Raw genomic sequence first — 25636 nt, 5'->3', positions numbered from 1 at the left:
GGATGTGATGAACTAGCTGAGGCATCAAACAGGTTCCTTGCATCGGTTTTCACAGTGGAGGACACTAATAAAACGCAAGTGATGGAGAGACGAAGGTAGGTGAGGACCTGGAAACGATTATTACAGAAGAGCTAGTGTTGGGTAAGCTAATGGAGTTAAGGATAGGTAAATCTCCTGGCCCTGATGGAACGCATCCCAGGGTACTAAGAGATGGGAGAAATAGCAGGTGGACTGCCAGTAATTTTCCAGGATTCACTGGACTCTGGGGTAGTCCTAGCAGATTGGAAAATAGCAAATGTGATGCCACTGTTTAAAAAAGGAAGTCGACAAAAAGATGGGAAATTATAGACCAGTGAGCTTAACCACTGCAGTGGGGAAGATGCTAAAGTCTATTATCAAGGAAGAAATAGCAGGGCATCTCAAAAGAAATTGCCCCCATTGTACAGATACAGCATGGGTTCATGAATAGCAAGTCATGCTTCACAAATCTTTTGGAATTCTAAGATGACACTTCAAGCAAGGTGGACAATGTGGACCCAGTGGATGTGGTGTACCTAGATTTCCAAAAGGCTTTTGACAAGGTGCCGCACACAAGGCTGTTGCATAAAGAGGGTGCTCAGGGTAGAGTATTAGCGTGAATAGAGAATTGGTTGACTGGCAGGAAGCAAAGAGTGGGGATAAGTGCTATTCTGGCTGGCAGTGACTAGTGGTGTGCCTCAGGGATCAGTGTTGGGACAATTACTCAATTTATATAGATGATTTGGAGTTGGGGACCATGTGTATGGTGTCAAAATTTGCCGATGACACCAAGATGAGTGGCAGAGCAAAATGTGCAAAGGACTGAAATTTTGCAGCGGAACGTAGATTCATTAAATGAGTGGGCAAAGGCAGTTGGAAGACAACGTTAATAAATGTGAAGTCTTACATTTTGGTAGGAATAACAGCAAAATAATTTATTACTTGCATGGGAAAAAGTTGCAGCATGCTGCTGTGCAGTGGGACCTGGGTATCCTTGTGCATGAATCACAGAAGGTTAGTCTGCAGGTACAAGTAATTAGAAAGGCAAATTAAATTTTGTCCTTCATTGCTAAAGGGATTGAGTTTAAAAGCAGAGAGGTAATGTTACAGCTGTACAAGGTGCTAGTGAGGGCACACCTGGAATACTGTGTGCAGAGGAGGTTCATGAGGTTGATTTCGGAGGGGAGGGGAGGGGATTGGTTAATGAGGAGACGCTGAGTAGATTGGGATTGCATTCACTTGAATTCAGAAGAATGAGGGGCCATCTTACAGAAACATATAAAATTATGAAGGGAATCAATAAAATAGAAATAGATGGGATGACTGGTAGGTGAAAGTAGGACAAGACGGCGCGGCCTCAAGATTAGAGGAAGCAGGTTTAGAACTGAACTAAGAAGGAACCTCTTCACCCAGAAGGGTGTTAATCTATGGAATTCCTTGCTCGGGGAAGTAGTTGATGCTACTTCAGTACTCGCTTTTAAAGCTAAAGTAGATAATTCTTTTAGTTTTCAATAAGAAACTAAGGGATATGGTGAAAATGCGGGTAAGTGGAGCAGAGTCCACAAAAAGATTAGCCATGATCTTATTGAGTGGTGGAACAGGCTCGAAGGGGTGGATGGCCTATTCCCGTTCCTCGTTTTGTTATTTCTGATAAGTCGTGAAAATGCAGTTTTAGATTATTTCATCCAAAATATTGCAAAGAAACACAGTTAATATAACACATAACATCAGAACTAAAGGATGAAAATCTGTACAAGAATCCAATACCAGACCCATCATTAGCAGAACTTTGAAGAACATGGCACAAGGATTAATCCCTGGACACTTCCAGGAACAAACATGTTCATTGGCATAGTAGCTAAATTCCACCATTAATTGCATCATAGCCAGGTTAAGTGGTGAGGCTGAACTTGCTTACTTGAGGGGTGTTATTTTGGTTGCTACATGCAATGAAGTTTAAATCACTGTTTTAATACTTGATACTTGTGAGAAATTTAAATACTGAATTAAAGGGAATGTGGTGATTTACCTGCAATACTGGGCAGCAGTTATCATTGGTTATTGATCAGCAAGTGCCACTCGATAGTACTTTTGTTTATCTCTTCCATTACCTTTCTCAATATTGACAGCAGACATAATGGAATAGCGGTAATATCACTGGACTAGTACTCCAAAGATCCTGGCAAATATTCTAGGGACGTGGGAGTTGGTGAAATTTGAATTGAATAGAATCTGGAATGAAAAAAAACTAGTCAAATTACAATCATGTAACTATTAGCGATGGTCATAATACCCATCTGGTTCACTAATGTCCTTTAGGGAAGGAAAATGAGTCATATTTGTCTGGTTAGGCCTACATGTTACTCCAGATACACAGACTCAATTGTACTCTGAAAGGGACTACAGTAATTATAGGTAGGCCCAAATGTTGGCCTTGACAGTGACACCCACAGCTGCTGAAAAATAAGATTTCAGGGGCAGTAATTGGCTGAGTCAGATTTGACTTTTTATTTTAAAAAGACAGAACCTACCTAGGTAATTTCCCACATTGCCAGGTAGATTAAAGTGTTGAAACTGTACTGGAGCAAACATCTTTATTTCTATTGCTGGAAATGTTGCAGCATCTGATGAAAAATAACAGCTATCAAGCTGATTGTAGGTGTTTATATATAGAATAGGAATGGGTCCAGATATCAACACCAATAAATAAATCCTTGCTCCGGAATCAAAAACTGACAAGCTCCTATAGTACCTAAGGAATGCCTAACAGATAAAGGATAGCAATTCAGTTTACTTCAAACCATTTAAAAAAGATTGAAACATTATTTTTCAAGATTTTTAAGCTGAAGTAATCTCAGTTCTAACTAAATTAACTTTTGTTTTCAGGTTATAATCACCTTTGAAAACGAATATTGGATATTGACAGATTTCACGTCTTTAACATTCCATGTCATACATTTCTCAAAATGATTTAACACCAACATTTTGAATATATTTATTTACATGTACATTTTAACAAATTGATTAGAGACAGTCCAATTTCTAACAGGTGAATAAATACAAAAACCTTTAAATGTTAATTTTAGTTCTGAAACACTGCATTCACATGGATTGAGCCAAAGGAGGAAGAGTTTACATCAGATTATAACTATGGTCTTGATTATCGCATTTAAAATAAAATTCATTAGTTAACCTGTTGTTAAATGCAAAGCCATTACCCTTGCTCCTTTTGCTAGATGCTTCATCTTGATGCAATGACAAAATGCTTTACATATTGTGCTATTGATTTCAGATAATTCACCTTTTAGAAGATATGTCCACAGTACTGCAAACTGTAACTACAAAAAACTGTGCATTACAATGGAAAAAGAAACACCCTGTAACAAAAAAAAAAGCACACATTTGGGAGCTGGCTGGAAAAAATTACTGAAGGAATACATGGTCATTACTTACAGTACATACAATTGTAGAGTGCTCTATGTCATATTTATATCATAATTATAAAGTTTTTCATAACCCTTCTAGAACAAATCTGATCTACTTCAATTAGTTCTGTATTTAAATGATTTTTCAGTACAGCATTCCTAGCAGAGCAGTCTGATAAATTTATGTAAATGCAGACCAAGTCTTAATACCTTATTTACAAGAAATGGATCTCAGTAAAATTGCAAAGTAATGATAGGGAATATACACAAGAAATATTAGTGCAAGAGTGGATAGCTTTTACACAACAACCTGCTAAAATAAAGTTCAATTCCATTATAATTTGCTGATCAGATTGAAGAAAATTTTATATTATAAAGTTATTTCCAATAAATAGTTAGATATTGGTTTTATGTACTGTACATCCAATGTAAACACTTAAGGATTAACCAAAAGGTCACCTCTTAGTTAATAATTGGATAGTTAAATGGTACAAATTTCAATAGCTTACATTAAATTGAACCAATTTAAGCAGGTTTTAAGATTTCATTTTTCATTAGTTCATCCCTACAGAAGGCAAAGTTTATGCTTATATTGAGCGATGCATGCATCTACCAACTGAAGAGAAGAACACATTACATTTTTAAGTTCTTAAGACAGAAATCTTGTATTAGAAATGTAACTATATGCTTTCCCCTTTAAATTTTGAAATTGTTGAGGATCATTTGTTATCACCAGTTCTTCCATTACAAAGCAATAGTGAGGTGGATACTTGGAAATGGAATTACATTAGAAACAAGTCTAATTACTACAGCACTGGCTCTTCGTCTGTTGAGTGGGTTCATGAAGATCTACTCCTCTGCTTCTTCCACCGTTTAGTCCTGTACTCTGTGGCTCATTCTTAGGCAATTTCTTTGCTGCAACAATAAGATTAAAGGTTAATGTCTGACAGTTCACTTTCTATTGTTTATCACACCTGAGTATGTATCAGCTTTTCTGTGCAAAATAATCTTTTGTTTTTGCAGCACATTTCTACCCAGTCAGAAATACTGACTTTTCATTCTTTCTCAGATAGTCCTAATTTAGGTGTTTTGGTGATGGACTAATAAACATCTGAAACACAGAAGAGTCTGTCACATTTTCATTGTCTACCAGAGTCTCTCACTGACCTCTTTCTGTTCCAAAGTCATTCGTAATTTGTCGAACAAAGCCTGATTGTTCAAATTCAGTACTCCAGGATCCACAAGAGTGCAATTTCAGATCATAACCTCAGTCCTCATTTGGATGGTAGCTGAAGATTTTCACATCTGCATTAGTTTTGGGCCAGATTTTCCAAGAAGTGCAATCTTTCAGATTGCCACATGGGAGCTCTGCATTTCCGGGAGTAGATTTGATCAGGGCTCCATCAGAAATGTGGAGCTGTACTTCCATTCTGACAGTCTGTTGAATGTTCTTGACAGAACTATAAAGCTGGTGGTTGGAGTTTGGGGGGAGCAGGGGGCGCGTTGGCGGTGGGTGCTGGGTGCTGCATGGCAATCAGTTGCCAGATCCTGATATTTAAAAGGTCAAGAAAGCCATTTTGACAGCTACTGTAAAATGCCAAGTACGTTACAGTAGGGTGCCTAGTAAGGATTCAGGAGACCTGACTAATCCTGAATAATTATTTAATTCATTTCATTACAACACTGATTGTACTTATTTAAATGGAGGCTTTTAGAGTGCTCCAAGCACAGAGGAATGGCCACAGGAATCTTTAATTTCTCAGGCAATTCCTTCATGGGTGGATACAATAGGACCCATGCGCAATCCACATCTACTGTGGAGTTATGACCATCAGGCTTCTGGAAATCCAGGCCTTTAATTTTTCTCTCTGGATGAATCCTGATCTGCTAATTGTATTCAACATTTTCTGGTATGGCAGCTGATGAAATCCGAATTTGATAGAAGTTAGCCTAAAGGTAACCACATAGCCATGCTGACTGTTTGGTTCATTCATGCCCTTCTGGAAAGGAAATGTGTTATTTTATGTAGTCTGGCCAACAAAGGACCACAGATTTACAACGTGGCTGACTCTTCTCTAGGCAATTAGGGATGGACAATAAATGCCTAACATCTCATGAAAAATAAAACAAAACCAAAAACAAACTGAGTAAAAAGCTTCCCATTAGACAAAATGTTACTGAAGTTAAAAATTATTTACCTCCTTATAGAGATCTGAGTTTCCAGCATTATTTTTATTTGACTCTTAACTGTAGTATTTTACATTTAACTATTTCTGAATTAGTGTGAAGTTATATAAAAAATGAATGAAATGACAGTTTACATATTCCTGAAACATTAGCAGCTCTTATTCGAATTGTTTGAATGCAGAATCCATTTTTAATGGCATTTTATTGCAACAGGTTGCAAATTATAGTAAGTTCCTTCCGATATGAACAAGCTTACCTATTGCCAAAAATATTTCATTCACATTCATTGAAGTCTTTGCAGATGTCTCCATGAATAGTAAGTTGTTGTCATCTGCATAGGACTGTGCTTCCTATAAACAAATCAATTAATTAGAAAGTAGTTCCCTTGGAGCTTCTGGACAGGACAACAGCAACTATTTAATCTTTTACAAAAAGACACAATTGGAACATATCCAGTTTTTCTGTCACAGAACAAATATTTCTTTGTGTAGTGTGGTCTGTAAAATACACTTTGGAGAATGCCACTCTGTTGAACATTAGGAATACGTAATAGATTCATCAATGTCAAACAGGAATTCATTTAAGTTTTTAAACATTTATATAATTCATGAGAACTATTCTCTTAACCAAAGCTTTGATTTAACCCTTCTAAAGTCGGCTCCTGCTTCCTTGTACTCTCTCCCTCTCTACCAGGCAACAGCTCATTTTGAGATTTATTGGTGCAAGTGCTAGCAATTTTCAAACATAGAGACAAAGATGTACAGCATGGAATCAGACTTTTCGGTCCAACAGTCCATGCCAGCCAGATATCCCACCCAACCTCGTCCCACCTGCCAGCACTTGGCCCATACCCCTCCAAACCCTACCTATTCATATATCCATCCAGATGCCTTTTAAATGTTCCAATTGTACTAGCCCCCACTATTTCCTCTGGCAGCTCATTCCATACACTTATCACCTTCTGCATGAAGATGTTGCCTCTTAGGTCTCATATCTTTTCCCTCGCACCCTAAACCTATGCCATCTAGTTATGGACTCTCCCACCCCAGGGAAGATACTTTGTCTATCCTATCCATGCCCCTCATGATTTTATAAACCTCTATATGGTCACCCTTCAAGCCTCCGACGCTCCAGGGAAAACAGCCTCAGCCTATTCAATCTCTCCCGATAGCTCAAATCCTCCAAACCTGGCAACATCCTTGTAAATCTTTTCTGAACCCTTTCAAGTTTCACAACATCTTTCCGATAGGAAGGAGATCAGAACTGCACCCAATATTCCAATAGTGTCCTAACCAATGTCCTGTACAGCTGCAACATGACCTCCCAACTGCTGTACTCAATACTGACCAATAAAGGAAAGCATACCAAACACCACCTTCACTCGCCTATCTACCTGCGACTCTACTTTCAAGGAGCTATGAACCTGCACTCCAAGGTCTCTGTTCAGCATCACTCCCTAGGACCTTACCATTAAGCATATACGTCCTGCTAAGATTTGCTTTCCCCAAAATGCAGCACCTCGCATTTACTTGAATCAAACTCCATCTGCCACTTCTCAGCCCATTGGCCCATCTGATCAAGATCCTGTTGTAAACGGAGGTAATCCTCTTCGCTGCCCACTACACCTCCAATTTTGGTGTCATCTGCAAACTTACTAACTGTACCTCTTTTGCTCACATCCTAATCATTTATATAAATAATGAAAAGTAGTGGACCCAGCACCGATCCTTGTGGTAGGCCTCCAGTCTGGAAAAACAACCTTCCACTACCACCCTCTGTCTTCTACCTTTGAGCCAATTCTGTATCCAAATGGCTACTTTGCCCTGTATTCAGTGAGATCTAACCTTGCTAACCACTCTCCATGGGGAACCTTGTGAAACGCCTCACTGAAGTCCATATAGATCATATCTCATGCTCTGTCCTCAATCTTCTTTGTTGCTTCTTCAAAAAAACTCAATCTTAAATTTGACAGACACTATTTCCCCCGCACAAAGACATGTTGACTATTCCTAAATCAGTCCTTGCTTTTCCAAATACATGTACACCCTGTCCCTTAGGATTCCATCCAACAACATGGCCACCACTGATATCAGGCTCACTGGTCTATGGTTCCCTGGCTTGTCTTTACCACCTTCCTTAAATGGTGGCATCATGTTAGCCAACCTCCAGTCTTCTGGAACCTCGCCTGTGACTATCGATGATACAAATATCTCAAAGTAGGCCCAGCAATCACTTCCCTAGCTTCCCACAGAGTTCTAGGGTACACCTGATCAAGTCCTGGGATTTATCCACCTTTATGCATTTCAAGACATCTAGCACTACCTCCTCTGTAAAATGGACATTTTGCAAGATGTCACCATCTATTTCCCTACATTCTATATCTTCCATATCCTTTTCCACAGTAAACACGGATGCAAAATCCTCATTTAGTATCTGCTCCATCTTCTGCAGCTCCACACAAAGGCCACCTTGCTGATCTTTGAGGGGCCCTATTCTCTCCCTAGTTATCCTTTTGTTCTTCATTTATTTGTAAAAACCCTTTGGATTCTCCTTAACTCTATTTGCCAAAGCTATCTCATGTCCCCTTTTTGCCTTCCTGATTTCCCTCTTAAGTATACTCCTACTGCCTTTATACTCTAAGGATTCACTCTATCTATCCTGTCTATGCCTGACATATGATTAGATTAGATTTCCTACAGTGTGGAAACAGCCCCTTCGGCCCAACCCAGTCCACACCAACCCTCCAAAGAGTAACCCACCCAGACCAATTTCCCTCTGACTAATGCACCTACCACTATGGGCAATTTAGCATGGCCAATTCACCTGACCTGCACATCTTTGGATTGTGGGAGGAAACCAGAGCATCCGGAGGAAACCTAAGAGGAGAATGTGCAAACTCCACACAGACAGTCACCAGAGGCTGGAATCGAACCTGGGACCCTGGTGCTGTGAGGCAGCAGTGCTAACCACTGTCGTATTGTGCTTCCTTCTTTTTCTTAACCAAACCCTCAATTTCTTTAGTCATCCAGCATTCCCTAGACCTACCAGCGTTTCCTTTCACCCTGACAGGAATATACCATCTCTGGATTCTTGTTATCTCATTTCTGAAGGCTTCCCATTTTCCAGCCGCCCCTTTACCTGCGAACATCTGCCCCCAATCAGCTCTTGAAAATTCTTGCCTAATACCGTCAAAATTGGCTTTCCTCCAATTTAGAACTTCAACTTTTAGATCTGGTCTACCTTTCTCCATCACTATTTTAAAACTAACAGAATTATGGCCGCTGTCCCCAAAGTGCTCCTCCACTGACACCTCAGTCACCTGCCCGACCTTATTCCCTAAGTGTAGGTAAAGTTTTGCATTTTCTGCATTTAGGAACGGGCAATACATTCTGGCCGAGCCAGTGACACTCAAATCCCATGAACAGAAAAATAAACTTCCATAAAGATCACTCAACTTTAGACCTTATTCCAGGCTCAGTCCAAACATGTACACAAAAGTCTTACTTCCACGAATAGGTTGTCAACTGGCTGAAATTATGAAAGAATGACTTGAATGTAGGACCAAGTAAAACTCAGGTTATTCAGAATTGGGGAAACACTCCCTTGGTTAAAGTCACGAAAAGCCCTGACTATTCAAAGGAAAAGATAATCATCTCAAATACTTCATCACTTCTTGAAGGACATTAGAGAAATTTCCAAGAAAATTATGGGGTAGCCAATGGGTGGGGAGTATTGGCATCTTGGCGAAAGTGAGGACTGCAGATGCTGGAGATCAGAGTCTAGATTAAAGTGGTGCTGGAAAAGCATAGCAGGTCAGACAGCATCCGAGGAGCAAGAAAATCAACATTTCGGGCAAAAGCCCTTCATCAGAAATTCATCAGTAACGTAAATTTTCCTGCCTCTCAGATGCTGTCTGACCTGGTATGGTTTTCCACCACCACTCTAATCTAGTATTGGCATTTTGTTGACTAGTTGCAAAATGGCTCATCAGGACAGAAGGTGATCAGCTAGTTTCATGTTTGATATGAAATAGCCAAATTATTAATTATCAAGCCTCGTGGACAAATGCAGCAGGATCCAAACAGTGTCAAGATTGGACTGAAGTGTGACATGAATGTTATTTGTCACAAGAATAGCAAACAATCTTCAACAAGCGAATCCAACCATCTCACAACCATCAATAGCATTATCATTGTTGAATCGAGTCATTTTTATCAGACAGAAACATAACTGTCAAGAAGTGTGGCACTGGAAAAACACAGACAGTCAGGCAGCATCCAGGAGCAGGACAGTCGATGCTTCGAGTATAAGCTCTTCATCAGGACATTCTACACTTTTTGACTCTGATTTCCAGCACCTGCAATCCTCACTTTCTCCCAGAAACATAATTGCACCAATCGTATAAATATTGTGCCTACCAAGAGCAGGTCTGAGGCTAGACAGTGGGAAGTAACCCCCAAATGGCTGTCCAACATTTCCAAAATCAGCAGGGCAATGGAATTCTCACCACTTGCCTGGATGCTGCAGCTCCAACAATACAAGTTTGACACCATCGAGGACAAAGCATCTTGCTGAACAGACACCCCATCCACCACCTTAAACATTCACTCCCTTCACCACTGACACAGTGGCAGCCATGTGTAACATACACTAATCAAAATGCAGAAACTTGGCACTTTCCAAACCCATAATCTCTATCACCGAGAAGGTCAAGAGAAGCAGATGTTTTGGAGCAGCATCATATCCAAGTTTCCCTCCAAGCCACATATCATCCTGACTTGGAAGTGAATTGCCTTATTTCATTGTCATTGGGTCAAAATCCTGAACTCCCATTCTAACAGGACCTTGGGTGCACCTACCTTCCAAGGACTGCAGCAATGCAAAACAACACATCACCTGCTTAGGGGTTGGCAATAAATGACTACTTAGCCCAGGCTGCCCACATTCCAAAAATAATTTTAAAAACTATATTAGCTCATTTTGAGAGAGATAAAGTAATTACAGAACAATCTCAACTATCTGACTGAGACGGGTGGGGAATATTTTGTTTGGATAACCGATCTGATCGTAAACAAAGCCACATTGAACATAATTACATAAAAAGCATGTTTACAGAGTTTTTATTTCATTCAATTGATAAAATATGTAAAAACTGGATATTGCTAAAAATATAATAATTACAAATAAAATCACTGTGAATAAAATTCATTAAGGTGGAGGTTAGTTATTAGTTTTCGAAGAAAACATCCAGTTGCAATTGCTTAAGATGCTGGTGTTTCTTTGTTTTTGCCAGCAAAAACATTTGACAAAGATGCATCAACTTAATGGTATCGACTCAGTCTTGTGCTTCATACCACCAGTGTCAGTATCAGCTCTTTGATGTAATGTTTTTACGGGACCTTAAGATCTTGTTCGGATAACCAAGGTTGTTCTGTATCTAGTTTAGATCACAAGTAGCTGTTGAGCAGTGAGAATAAATTTCCATTAAGCTAAAATAGTTAGATTGCTTACAAGAACAACTAGGGTAATTGAACCAGATCTGAAAAATGTGTTGCGGAAAAGCACAGCAGGTCAGGCAGCATCCAAGGAGCAGGAGAATCGACGATTCGGGCATAAGCCCTTCTTCTCCTGCTCCTTGGATGCTGCCTGACCTGCTGCGCTTTTCCAGCAATACATTTTTCAGCTCTGATCTCCAGCATCTGCAGTCCTCACTTTCTCCCAATTGAGCCAGATGCCTTGTCCTGGCCAATGGTAGACTCAAACTTATAAATAAATATTCTGGCAAGGAATAGGATTTTTGAAGAGGTTGCTAAATGCTTCCACTTTACATTTCATAGGATCAATCAGATTAGCAGTTAGTCACAAGTGTGATAGGTGTATTTTACTTAGTATTTTACTTATACTCTCCAAAGCAAATTCAAAAGGTTTTGAAAACATTTTTTGCAGAGACTGTTCAATTTCTTTCATATACAAACCTGGAACTCTACTGCTCTCTTGTTAGCAAGATCAGCCTTGTTTCCTGCTAAAGCTATTACAATGTTAGGACTTGCTTGCCTCTGAAGTTCCTTAACCCAATTCTTGGCACGTACAAAAGTGTCCTGCAAAGGAATTGACATGGGAAATAATGAACATAAAATACCTTTCAAAAATATGCTCAGAGGTGGCCAGCTATAAAACACACTTCACTAGCAGATGGAGTTTAATCTAGATAAATGTGAGGTGCTGCATTTTGGAAAGACAAATCAGGGCAGGACTTATACACTTAATGATAAGGTCCTGGGGAAGAGCTGTTGAATAAGAGATCTTGGAGTGCAGGTTCATAGCTCCTTCAAAGTGGAATCACAGGTAGATAGGATAGTGAAGATGTTTGGTATGCTTCCTTTATTGGTCAATGCATGGAGTACAGGAGTTGGGAGGTCATGCTGCAGCTGTACAGGACATTGTTAAGGCCACTATTGGAATACTACATGCAATTCTGGTCTCCCTGCTACAGGAAGGATGTTGCAAAACTCTAAAGGGTTCAGAAAAGACTTACAAGGATGTTTCCAGGGTTGGAGGTTTTGAGCTCTGAGGGGCTGAGTAAATTAGGGCTATTTTCCCTAGAGTGTCAGAGGCTGATGGGTGATCTTTAAGGTTTATAAAATGATGGGCATGGATAGGGTAAATAGACAAGGTCTTTTCTGCCAAGGTGGGGGTAGTTAAAAACTAAACAGCATAGATTTAAGGTAAGGGAAGAAAGATTTAAAAGGTGCCTAAGGGGCAATGTTTGCATACAAAGAGTGGTATGTGTATGGAATGAGCTGCCAGAGGAAACGGTTGAGGCTGGTACGATTACATTATAAAAAGGTATCTGGATGGGTATATGAATTGTAAGGGTTTAGGAAGGATATAGGCTAAATCCTGGCAAATGGATCTAGATTAATTTAGGATACTTGGTCAGCATGGACAAGTAGGACCCAAGAGTCTGCTTCCGTGCTGTATATCTCTCACTCTATGACACTGCGCTGTGAAACATTGTCAGAAACAAAAAAAGACAGTTGTATCAAAAAATCCCTAGGATATTTTGACAGGACTCATTTCAGAAAAGGAATGCCATGCTTCAACTTTGCTAGACAGTGGTGTGCCCGTCAGATAACACAAATGCATAGTATAGCTCACAAAGCTCCAAATGTCAAATACAGTGAAACGACAATCCACGCCAGAATCAAATATTTTTAACTCCTGAGCTTTGAATCAACAAAGTAAAAATAAATCCGACTGTGCAGCCAAATGTCAGCTGAAAATTCCGCTTTTCCAGGAACCTTGTGTCTCAGTGCTTAGTAACAGCCAGTAAATATATTTTACCAAGTTTAATTTGAGAGATTTCACAAATTAAACGCCACAACGAGACAACCTAATACAGTGATTTCTCCAAGATGTTGGGACAATCCACTTGTAAAGGGTGGTGGGTACAGCAGTCAATGAATTATATGTAATTCAAGACAAATGTGCCAGTTTGTCATATACAACTGTCCACCTGCATTTTCTGGTAGGTCCAATTCAACCATAAAAGTCTAAAAGAAAATCTGAACAATTGCTCTTCACGGAATAGATATCAAAGAATCTTATTTGATTATGATGTGTTACAGAATCCTCACAAATGATCAATTTTGGAGACTGACAGATGGTCAACAGGGTAGCTCTAAAGAATAGCATTGGTAGTAACAGACTAAATTTCAAACTTTCGGCATTCCATATTCTGTAAAAACATTAAAACTATACAATTTGAGCTATGTACCAAATTCTCTCTTTTTTTAAAAAGATGCTGTTGATGGCCGAGCAACATGTAGCTAAATGTCTTTGAAATTCAGATTAATTTTAAATTTAATGTAAACCTTTATTATGAGGCAGAGGCAAACTGATTCAATTACCTATTTTCTAAGAATAAATGGATCAGTCTAGTGTTTGCATCTGATAGAAGTGAAGTGAACTCTCAGACTGAAAGAGCTAAACAATAATTCTACAGATAAAAGATTTGACAGTAGGTAATAAAGATGACAAATGGAATTTTGGCATTTATTGTTAAAGAAAGTATAAAAGTAGGGAAATATTGCTGCAACTATACAAGGCATTAGCGAGACAGCATTGGTGTTTAGTGTACTATTTTGGCCCACTTGAGGAATGTAGTTGTTCTGGGGGCAGTTCAGAGGAGGTTCACTAGATCAATTCCAGAGATGGAGAGTTTGTCTTGTGTAAAAAGATTGAGCAGTTTAGGCCTGTATTCTCTGGAGTTTAGACGAGTCAGAGGAGATCTAATTGAGGTACGCAAGTTGCTAAAGGGATTAATAAAGACAGAGAGGAAGTTTTCTCATGTGGAGCAATGTAGAAGGAGGTAGCAGATAAGGGGAAATTATTTCTCTCAAAGGATTGTGAATCTGTGGAATTCATTAATGTGGAGTAGACAGGACACTAACTAAATTTGAGATAGATTTTTAATTAATAATGGGTTGAAGGGTTACAAAGAGTGGGCAGGAAACTGGAGTTGAGGTCAAAGCGGACTCTATGTGCTGAATTGTTTACTCCTGTTCCTAGCTCTTATTTTGTATGACTAGAATACTGTAGGATAGGCTAGCAGGGAAGATAATACAATGATTAGAAAACAGGCCAATATTGTTAGCAATTATAAAAAGCACTAAAAATTGATATAGGTAATTAGATACCCATTAAGTCCTAATATCAGTCATAATTTGCAAGTGTGCAAAATAATAGAATCAATGTGCAGGTCATTCTGCTATTACTCATTCACGCAAATTCGCTGTAATGCAATTGACAAAATGGGGACAATGTTTCTAAAGCACAAACTTTTAAACATGTGTTGGCTGTAACACAATAACATTGCCAACAATTTAAGCACTGTTTCTAAAGCGCCATTTTTCTAGAATGCAGGGTTGCACAAGAATGCAACCATCACATTATAGAAAAACTACCTGTACTATATTTTAAATTCCAGAATGAAATTAGTAAGGCACTACAGCAAAGATTATTGCAGAAAATAAAAGATTATGTACGATGTGGCACATTTCATAGACAGAAGATTGGTTAGCTAACAGGATGCAGAGAGTCAGTGTAAATGCACTTTTTTCAGGGTGGGAAAATGTAATGAGTGGTGTATCACAGATACCAGTTCTAGGACCTCAAGTGATTATAATTCATATAGATGACTTGGTGAAGGGATGGAAAAATATTGTTGCCAAAGTTGCTGACCCCACAAAGATAGGTAGAAAAGTTAGTTATGAAGAGCACCAAGAAAATTACAAAAAGACGTTGATAGGTTAAGTGGGCAAAGATGTGACAAATGGAGTTTGATGTGGGTAAATGTGTAGAGCATAAGAAAATGCTGTTCAGCTCACTGAATTCACGCTAGCTCTTTAAAGAGGAACTTAGGTCAGAAGTCACATGACACCAGATTATAGTCCAACAGGTTTATCTGAAATCACAAGCTTTCGGAGTGATGCTCCTTCGTCAGTTGAAGAATCACCTGATGAAGCAACATTGCTCCGAAAGCTTGCGATGTCAAATAAACCTGTTGGACTATAACCTGGTGCTGTGTGATTTCTGACCTTGTCCACCCCAGCCCAACACATCCAAACACCTCCACATTATAGAGGAATCTAATCAATGCTATTCTCTCTCTATTCCTGTAGATCGCAAGTTAAGCTTCCTTTTGGAATGTTCCATAACTCTCCTAGGCTCTAAGCTTCAGGCCATCATCACTCATGGACTAAAATGATCTTTAAAAAAAATCAGTTTCTCCAACCTTACTTTATCAATGCAAGTCCTCATCTCTGGAATCATGCTTGAAACATCTACTCCAAACCTTGTGGAGGACCCTACCAGAAATGGACTTAATGTGCTTTTGGTGGCCTAACCAAAATGATATACATGTTCAGCATTACTGAACTGTTTCTGCACTCACTACCTCTTATGAATCCCAAGATTGTAACATAGGAGAAAATGCACATGGTATGCATGCCACGACAGTGATGAAATAGAAGCGTGAAAGAGAAATTAAGGAGTCTTAGCAGACTTGGAGTTCAAATACATCAAAGTCTGTAGATCAATGATAAAATGATGTGTTGGTAATTTGATAGTACAGCATAAGTCAGAAGTCAAAATCAAAACTCATATGGCCAGAACACACCTTTAGTAGTGTAAATAGCTCTAGTCATCAAAAAACAAGGGAGACACAGAAGGTCCAGCCCAAGAAAAAACCATGATGCCAGCTCTTAATGTTAAGAGACCTAAGTAAGGAAGGCTAGGAAAATGTGGTAATTTCAACCTTGAAAGATGAATGAGACAAATGCTTTACAAAAAACACAATTCAAAATTACTTTGTACTACACTGCAAACATAGAACCAGGGATCACAATTTAGAATTGGCAAAAGAAAAAAAAAATTAGGACTGATATCAGGAATGTTATCCAAAATATTTAAAATAAATGTGTTTGCAGATGGTCTATTGGACGCAAAAGGTAACATTGAATGTCTGGCTGGAAGAAATAAGCTCACCACAATTATCCAGTGACTTTAATCACGTGGAGCTTTTCTACACAATCTTCAAAGTTATTATCTGCATATGCCATACAACCGCTAAATCAAATGAATCAGATAGGAAGCCAAAATAAACCTCAGTTAGAAGAGAAAAAACTTCAACAATCCAAGGCAAAGTGCAACATTCCAAATCTGCGACCTCTGCCTCTAGAAGAATACATGAGAATACTATGACCTACCTGCAAATTCCCCTCCAAGTCATACATCATCTTGACTTGGAAAATATCACATTTCTTCATTGGGGCTGGTCAAAATCCTGGAACACTCTAACATCACTGCGTGTAGACCCATACTGCATGGACTGCAACAGTTCAAGGTGGCAGCTTACCAACACCTTCTCAAGGACAGGGGAATAAATGCTGGCGTAACCAGTAATGCTCACATTCCATGAACAAATAAGCAATTCAGATACAGGAAAGTTGTTTTGAACATGTGAATGCACATTTATACTTGCAATATTTCCGAAACACCAAACATTGCTTACGTGGATGCTCAAAAATACCAGATTAGACAAACAGTAAAATTGTAAAGTTAGATGCTCAATACCTCAAGATTCAAAGCAAACATCTATCAAGACTCATGAAGCTTTGGAGATGTAGGAAGCATATTTCTCACATCTGCACATTTTTATAGAATAACCTATTTAAATCATAAGGTATCCGCTAACCTTAATAATTTAAGGTTGACAGCCAACTGCAAAGATTTCCAACATATTTAGTTCCCTCAGCAAAAAAATATATCTTGACATTCAAACATTAATTCCGCCAATACAATCTTGAATAAACCAGTGATGGAGTATGAATAAAAAGAGGAAATGAAACTAACAAAATGAACTGAAATCATAAGATTAAAATTTAAATAAAAGTAAAAGAAGAAGAAAAGTCAGGAATAGTGGACGTATGCCTAAACAAGGAGCAGGTGACTATTCAGCTCCTCAAGCCTGTTCTGCTACTATCCAACAAGATCATTGCAGTTCACATTGTGGTTTCAACTCCACCTTCTCTATTAGTTTTTGATTATTTTATTGGACAAAAATCCAACTAACTCTGCATTAAAAATATTCAATGACTTTGCCTCAACTGCTTTCTGGGTAAGACAGATCAAAAGGGTCACAGCTGTTAAGAAAAGAAATTCTTAAATGACTTAAATGGAAAATCCTTTCAAATCAAAACCAAACCTGCAACGTCCATGAATTAAAAATCTCTCCTAATAGATAGTACTAACAGACAGTTCAACAAAAACCTTTTCCTAAATTTGGTCCTTATTACAGATGAAGAATCATTAACATTTTAATATCTTCATCCAACCGACAGAAAGTTGCATTAGTTAATCAAAATGCACAGTGCACACTGGTGCCTTCAGGTGAAATGAAATTGTTTAAATTTTGTACATTTACTGGAAACAATTCAACTTTGTAATACTTATAGAATTAATAATGTAGCTGTATAAAGTTATTGTATAATTCTACTTACATCATTTGTAATATCATACACCACAATGGCAGCCTGTGCTCCTCGATAGTACATTGGGGCCAAGCTGTGATATCTTTCTTGCCCTGCTGTATCCCATATTTCAAACTTCACAGTTGTGTCATCCAAGCATACAGTCTGAGTTAGGAAAGCAGCTAAAACAAAATAATGTGGTATCGGGTCAACATTTTTATATAACTAAAAGTTTGAATATTTTTAAGTGAACATGCAAATAAAACATAATTCAGAGAAGGTTCATTTGATTAACTTCAGAGATGAAAGGTTCATCTTATGAAGAGACTTTGGACAGTTTGGACCCACGTATTAGAAGAATGGCAGGAGATCTAAGTAAGATATCTAAGATGCTGAGGAAGACTGACAAATCTGATGAAACACCAATGTTTCCCCTTGTGGGCAATTTAGAACGAGAGATCATAGTTTGAGGCTAAAGGGTGGTAAGTTTAAAACATTAAAACTCAATGTTGTGCTCTGTGAAATACTGCCCTCTGGGAGGTCAGCTCTTCAGTCCATGTTTAGTCCAAGGGCTGCTCTGATGTAACCCAGAATGATCAGTTAAGCAGCTTATTTCTTGGCAGATGCTGCTTGATAGCACTGTCAACGTATCCTTCTATCACGGAGTTAAAAATCACACTTTAGCTGAGAAAAGTGTGATAGGGTGATAACTGGCCAGATTCCATTTCCATTGCTTTTTGTGCACAGGACATATTGGGTAGATGCAAGTGGTTGAGCTGTACTAGAACAGCTTTATGCAAGTTTTTAGTTGCACAATATCTAAAATTATACATTACAAATCTCAGGTACTGTACTGAGATTTTTTTGTAAAACATTTTAAACAAAAATAAAATTGAAATAATTGTGCTTATCCCTTTGCAGTTAAAGTGGTAGTCTACAAACAGATAGCTAGCAGAACCATAAACATTTAAATAAAGGGCTACAAAATGCATGTTCAAACAAACAAATACTACAAATCTTTTGTCCTACTTAGAGTTTAGCACCTAGATATTTGGACCTTGGTGGGTAGCTATCAGACGCATGATCTCAGCATGTTACAGGAGTTTCTGATAAGGACACATATTACGTAGGTAACATTTTAAAATATTAGTCAAAGAATACCAAAGTTGTACTACCCTGTTCACCATCCCTCCAAAAAATACTAATCCTAAAAACTAAGAACTCAAAAAACTTATAGTACATTACAAAATAGTTCGTGTAGCACATTAACTGGGTATGCAAAATGTATTTAATTACTTTTACCTCTTCAGTGGCATCAGCAGAAAACAATTCCTTCAGTTGATTAGCATTGTAACCATTATAAAGCAGACCTTAGCAATCATTTACAAAGATTCAAAAGCTGCTAATAAAATATTCTACTCAGTCGCGGAAGATATTAATTTCTAAATGTTTAGATGGAGGTAAAGTCTTCAGATGAAAATAAAGACTTGTAACTTTTAAAATGAAGATAACATCAATTGCATGGCATTGCTGACAGTGAGTGAGTCAAAGAAAACTGGAATTTTATCAATAAGACATGGGAGCAGAAATCAGGCCATTCAGCCCATTGAGTCTGTATTCAATTATGGCTGATAAGCTTCTCAACTCCATTCTCTCGCTTTCTCCCCATAACCTTTGATCCCCTTGATAATCAAGAACCTATCTATCTCAGTCTTAAATATACTCAATGATGTGGCCTCCACAGCCTTCTGTGACAATGAATTCCATAGATTCACCACTCTCTGGCTGACGTTTCTCCTTACCTCTGTCCTTAAAGGTCTTCCCTTTACTCTAACACCTTGTCCTCGGGTCCTAGTCTCTCCGACCACTCTGTCCAGGCTGTTCAGTACTCTAACTTGCAATTAGATTCCCCCCCTCATCCTCAAACTCCATCAAATCCAAAGTCCTCAAAAGTTCCTCATATGTCAAGCTTTTCATTCTTGGGACAATTCTTGTTAACCTCCTCTGAACACACTCCAGGACCAGCACATCCTTCCTGATATACGGGGCCCAAAACTGTGCACAATATTTCAAAGGCAGTCTGACCAGAGCCTCAGAGCCTCAAAAGTACATCCTGGCTTTTATATTCAAGTCCTCTCAAAATAAATGCCATTATTGCATTTGTCTTCTGAACTACTGACTCAACCTGCAAATTTACCTTGACAGAACCCTGGAAGATAACTCCAAGTTCTTTTGCGTATCAGAATTCTGAACTTTCTTCCCATGTAGAAAATAGTCCATGCTTCTATTCTTCTTACCAAAGTGCATGAGCTCACACTTTCCCACATTGTACTCCATCTGACACTTGTTTGCCCACTCTCCTAACCTGTCCAAAATCTTCTGCAGCCTCCCTGCCTCCTCAATGTTACCTGTCCCTCTACCTATCTTTGTAACGTCTGCAAACTTAGCCAGAATGCCCTCAGTTCTTTCAACTAGATTGTTAACGTATGAAGTGAAAAATTGTTGCCCTAACCCCACTTGGCTTCCATTCTGAAGACGACCTTTTTATCCACACTATCTGCTTTCTGCCAGACAGCCAAGCTTCTAGGCATGCGAGCACCTTGCCTCTAACACCACGGGCCCTTATCTTACTCAGTAGCTCCCTGTGTGGCACCTTGTCAAAGGTCTTCTTGAAGTCCAGGTAGATAACATCCATTGGCTCTCCTTGTTCTAAACTGCTCGTTACTTAGAGTCATAGAGATGTACAGCATGGAAACAGACCCTTCGGTCCAACCTGTCCATGCCGACCAGATACCCCATTCTAGCGATTTGTCAGGCATGACTTCCACTTGATGAAACCATGCTGACTTTGCCCTATTTTACCATATATTTCCAAGTATTCAGAAATCTCATCCTTCACAATGGATTCCAGAATCATACCCACGATCAAGGTTAGGCTAATTGGTCTGTACATTTCCGTCTTTTGCCTTACTCCCTTTTTAAACAGGGCTATCATGTTAGTAAAATCAGAGAACCTCCCTGATTTTAGAGATTTCTGAAAGATCACCACGAACACCTCCACTACCTCTCTTAGAACTCTAGGGTGTAGTACATCTGGTCAAGGTGATCTATCCAACTTCAGGCCATTCAGTTTTTTTAAGCACCTTCTCCTTGATAATAGGCACCATACTCAGCTCTGACCCCTCACTCTCTTCAATTTTTAGGATATTACCCATGTCTTCCACTGTGAAGACTGATGCGAAGTAATTATTCAGTTCCTCAGCCATTTCATTCTTTCCCACTATCCCTCCAGCATCATTTTCCAGCAGTTCAATGTCCTCTTTTGCCCTTTACATAAAGAAACTCTTACAGTCTTCCTTTGTATTACTGGCTAGCTTACCCTCATATTTAACCTTTTTTTGGTTGCCCTCTGTTGGTCTTTTTAAGCTTCCCAACCTCTAGTTTCCCACTACCTTCTGCCACATTATATGCTTTTACTTTTAGGTTATCTTTGACTTTCCTAGTCAGTCATGATTGCCTCATCCTCCCTTTACCATGCTTCTTTTTCCTCAGGATGAATCTCTGCTGTGTCTCCTGAATTACAACCAGAAACTCCTGCCATTATTGTTCCACTGCCTTTCTTGCTAGACACTCTCCTCGTCAATTCTGCTCAGCTCCTCCCTCATGCCTCTGTAGTTGCCTTTATACCGTTACCTCGGATTCTATCTTCTCCCTTTCAAACTGCAGAGTAAATTCAATCATATTATGTTCACTGCCTCATAAGGGTTCCTACACCTTAAGCTCTTATTAAGTCTGCCTCATTGCACAAGAATAAATCAATATTGCCTGTTCCCTAGTGGACTCCACCACAAGCTATTCCAAACAGCCATCTCGCAGACATTCCACAAATTCCTTTTCTTGCAATCCACTAGCAACTTGATTTTCCCAGTCTACCTGCATACTGAAATCCCTCATGAGTATTGTAAGTTTGCCTTTCCTATGTATCTTTTCTATCTCCTGGTGTACCTCGCATCCCAGCTCCTGAATACCGTTTGGAAGCCTGTACATAACTCCAACTATGGATTTTTGTTGAACCTTCACAGCTCCTCAATTCTACCCACACAGATTCTACACCATCTAACCCATTTCGTTTCTTATGACGGATTTCATTTCTTAATAAGGTGGCAAGAAGGCAACCCCGCCCTATCTGCCTATCATTTCAATCGGATGCATATCCTTGAATATTCAGCTCCCAATCCTGATCCCCTTGCAGCCACGTCTCCACAATGCGCACGTCATATCTGCCAATTTTGATCTGTGCCACAAGCTCATTTACCTTATTCCTTATACTTCGTACATTCAGATAGAACACCTTCAGTCCTGTATTAACCACTCTTCTCACTGTCATTAGTTTGTCCAGTGAGCTTGAAGTTTGATTGCTAACCCTTTCCAAACACATGGTCCTATTTGTGTCTGTGCTGACAGTTTAATACCCTCTCCTGATAACAACCTCCTCCACTCCACTCCCTCCACCCACCTCTCCCCATTTAGTTTAAAGTCCTGCCTACAGCCCCATTATTGGTGCCAATGTCCCATATGTGTTATCAATAATCATTGACAGATTGCAATTATAACTAAAAGTTTGCAGTTTCACAGCATCCAGAAACATGCATGGTGTTTTTAAAACCACTTCCCACAATTATATCAATACTTGTGAGCACTCAGAACAGAAATAGGCCATATGGTTCAACAAGTCTACAGTTGTACTTATATTTCACATACTACTTCCCATCTTCCTCATCTAAACCTACCACTGACTATTAATTCTCTCCTCCCTCAAAGGCCTGTCCAGCTTCCTTTAAAATGCATGTATATTAATCGCTTAACCACTCCTTGTTTGCAAGTTTCATATTCTCATTATTCTTTGGGTAAAGACGTTGGTCTTCTGAATTCTATACACTATTTTTTTTGGTGACTATTTCATACTGATGGCTTCAAATTACATTGAAAACCACGATTAGATGATCCTCAGTTTTGTTTATTTTTTAAAAAATAACAAATCTTTTAATCCTTTTCATATATGTATACACACACCCCCACACAGCATCTCCACCAGCCTATTTTAATCATAGCTGTTGGCTGTCCTTCAACCAAAGAATGTTGTTTGTTAAGGGTCAAGAGATTCTGCCATGGATCTTCACATGACTGAAGAGGCATAGTCTTAACTTGTACATCCTTGGGCATGTACAGCACAACAGCCTATGAGGCAGTAGGATCTAGAGTGCAGGATTTACTTCTTTTTCTTTGTTTTCCTGCCACTGCTCGGCCTCATCATTTCAATGAGTGACGCAGCGAGACGGACAGTGGTTGCAACTTTGGACACATGGCAACAAGATGTTTGCAGTCGTTAATGCTGCAGTGCCTCCAGGAGAAGGCAAGTATCCTTCAAATATCTTAAGCAATCTTAGCAGGATTTATACATTTAATGGTAAGGTCCTAGGGAGTGTTACTTAACAAAGAGACCTTGGAGTGCAGATTCAAAGCTCCTTGGAAGTGGAATTGCAGGTAGATAGGATAGTGGAGGCAGCGTTTGGAATGCTTTCCTTTATTGGTCAGAGTATTGAGTACAGGAGTTGGGAGGTCATATTGCGGCTGTACAGGACATTGGTTAGGCCACTGTTGGAATATTGTGTGCAATTCTGGTCTCCTTCCTATCAGAATGTTGTGAATCTTGAAAGGGTTCAGAAAATATTTAAGGATGTTACCAGGGTTGGAGGATTTGAGCTATAGGGAGAGGCTTTTTTCCCTGGAGCTTCAAGGTTTACAAAATTATGAGGGACATGGATAGGATAAATAGACAAAGACTTTTCCCTGGGGTCGAGGAGTCCAAAACTAGAGGGCAGAGGTTTAGGGCGAGAGGGGAAAGGTATAAAAGAGACCTAAGGGACAATGTTTTTATGCAGAGCATGGTACGTGTATGGATCGAGCTGCCAGAGCAAGTGGTGGAGCCTGGTACAATTGCAACATTTAAAAGGCATTTGGATGGGTATATGAATAGGAAGGGTTTGGAGGGATATGGGCCAGGTGCTGGCAGGTGGGACTAGATTGGGTGCGGAAGTCCGGTCGGCACGGACGGGTTGGGCCAAAGTGTCTGTTTCCATGCTGTACATCTCTATGACTCTATGTCCCTTTAATATGGTCATATAGCTTGCTCAATTCTACTCCATATCACCTACATTACAAAAAGGAGGGACAAAGAGAAAGTGAACCAGTGTGATTATTCCTCTGATGATCTTGGCTTAGAAACTGTTCAAACGAGAAATAATTTATTACCACCATGCTGGTAATAAGTTTACAATACATTCATAGATCTACTTTCTTCCTCATTCTTCTTTCTGAAAACAGCGTGGAGATGTTAATTTGTGAAGGGGGGGGAAAAAAAGAAAAAAAAATGTACAGTACATAATACACTGATTAGCACTGAAAAAATGTTAATTCAATACAATTACACCAAGGCCTTTAACTAAATGCCCACTAAAGTAAAACTTACCACCAATAGTACTTTCTTGATATTCATGGAACTGTCCCTTCACAAAACGGAGAACTAAACTAGATTTGCCAACAGCAGACTCTCCAAGTAGAACAAGCTTGAACTGGCAAATTTTGTTAGCAGCAGCTGGTCCATTAGGTCGCGCTGTGCCTCCCCGATTTGCCATTCCTAATTGTCACCAGATTCACTCGTGCCAATACTTGCTCCTGGTCACGTTGTCAGTTTAAAGCTTAAAAAACAAAGACTTTTCTTAAAGCAAGGGTAACAAAAAACATTAAGAAGGTTAAATAACCTCTAATAATGCCCAATTCACAGCTAACCAGACACTAAAACAAAATTGTTAGAAATCTGAAACAAGTTATGAAATGCTGGAAATTTACACTATCTTCATCAGTATTTGAGAAGAATAAAGACATAAATGCTTAGCATACATCCTCACAATTGAGACAATTATCCTATCCTGATGGGCAAAATCCAGACCATTTTGGATGCCACCCAAATAAATAGATTTTCTGAGAAAAGCAGCAAGTTTGAAGTGTTTTTTTGAACAAAGTTTTACTTATGTTCCAATAAAGTTTTTTTCTTCTTTGCTCATTCTTTCAAGATACTGCCATACGTTTGTCACAAGCCTTCTTTCCTGTGATCCTTTTCTCATTTTGTCCTTCAAAATGGCCGGTAACCCTGCTTAATATTTATGTGCTTTGATTAGTTAGAGTCAGAGATATAAAGCATGGAAATGGACCCTTCGGTCCAACTCATTCATGCCAACCAGATATCTCGGCCCACCTGCCAGTACCCAGCCCATATCCCTCTAAACCCTTCCTATTCATATACCCATCCAGATGACTTTTAAATGTTGCAATCATACTAGCCTCCACCACATCCTCTGGCAGCTCATTCCATACATGTACCACCCTCTGAGAAAAATTGACCCGAAGGTCCCTTTTATATCTTTCCTCTCTCACCCTAAATGTATGCCCTCTAGTTCTGGACCCCCCCATCCCATGGAAGAGACTTTGTCTATTTATTGTATCCATGGCACTCAAGATTTTATAACATCTACAAGGTCACCCCTCAGCCTCCGACTCTCCAGGGAAAACTGCCCCAGACTATTCAACCTCTCCCTATGGCTCAAATCCTCCAACCCTGGCAACATCCTTGTAAATCTTTTCTGAACCCTTTCAAGTTTCACAACATCTTTCCGATAGGAAGGAGACCATAACTGCACGCAATATTCCAAAAGTGGCCTAACCAATGTCCTGTACAGCCGCAACATGACCTCCCAACTCCTGTACTCAATACTCTGACCAATAAAGGAAAGCATACCAAATGTCTTCTTCACTATTCTATCTAACTGCGACTCCACTTTCAAGGAGCTACGTAACCTGCACTCCAAGGTCTCTTTGTTCAGCAACACTCCCTTGGGCCTCACCATTTAGTGTATA

The 25636-nt window shown here is 39.2% G+C and overlaps 1 protein-coding gene across 1 annotated transcript in view; it reads right to left on the bottom strand.

Annotated features, from left to right (window-relative positions):
• Positions 1-2999: 2999 nt before the first annotated feature.
• Positions 3000-25636, bottom strand: part of LOC140480616 (ras-related protein Rab-5A) — a 51277-nt gene continuing 28640 nt past the window's right edge. Inside the window, exons 2-6 of the mRNA XM_072575730.1 lie at positions 24192-24420; positions 17693-17844; positions 11606-11728; positions 5887-5980; positions 3000-4358 (exon numbers count right to left, since the gene is read on the bottom strand). Of these exons, the coding sequence (XP_072431831.1) occupies positions 4243-4358; positions 5887-5980; positions 11606-11728; positions 17693-17844; positions 24192-24357 (651 nt within the window). The 5' untranslated portion in view covers positions 24358-24420 and the 3' untranslated portion in view covers positions 3000-4242. The remainder of the gene's footprint in view (positions 4359-5886; positions 5981-11605; positions 11729-17692; positions 17845-24191; positions 24421-25636) is intronic.

This window comes from Chiloscyllium punctatum, chromosome 8 (genome assembly GCF_047496795.1).
Source record: "Chiloscyllium punctatum isolate Juve2018m chromosome 8, sChiPun1.3, whole genome shotgun sequence".
Classification (NCBI taxonomy): Eukaryota; Metazoa; Chordata; class Chondrichthyes; order Orectolobiformes; family Hemiscylliidae; genus Chiloscyllium; species Chiloscyllium punctatum.
Note: the sequence above shows the minus strand (reverse complement) of the source record. Positions and strands in the feature narration are given on the sequence as shown.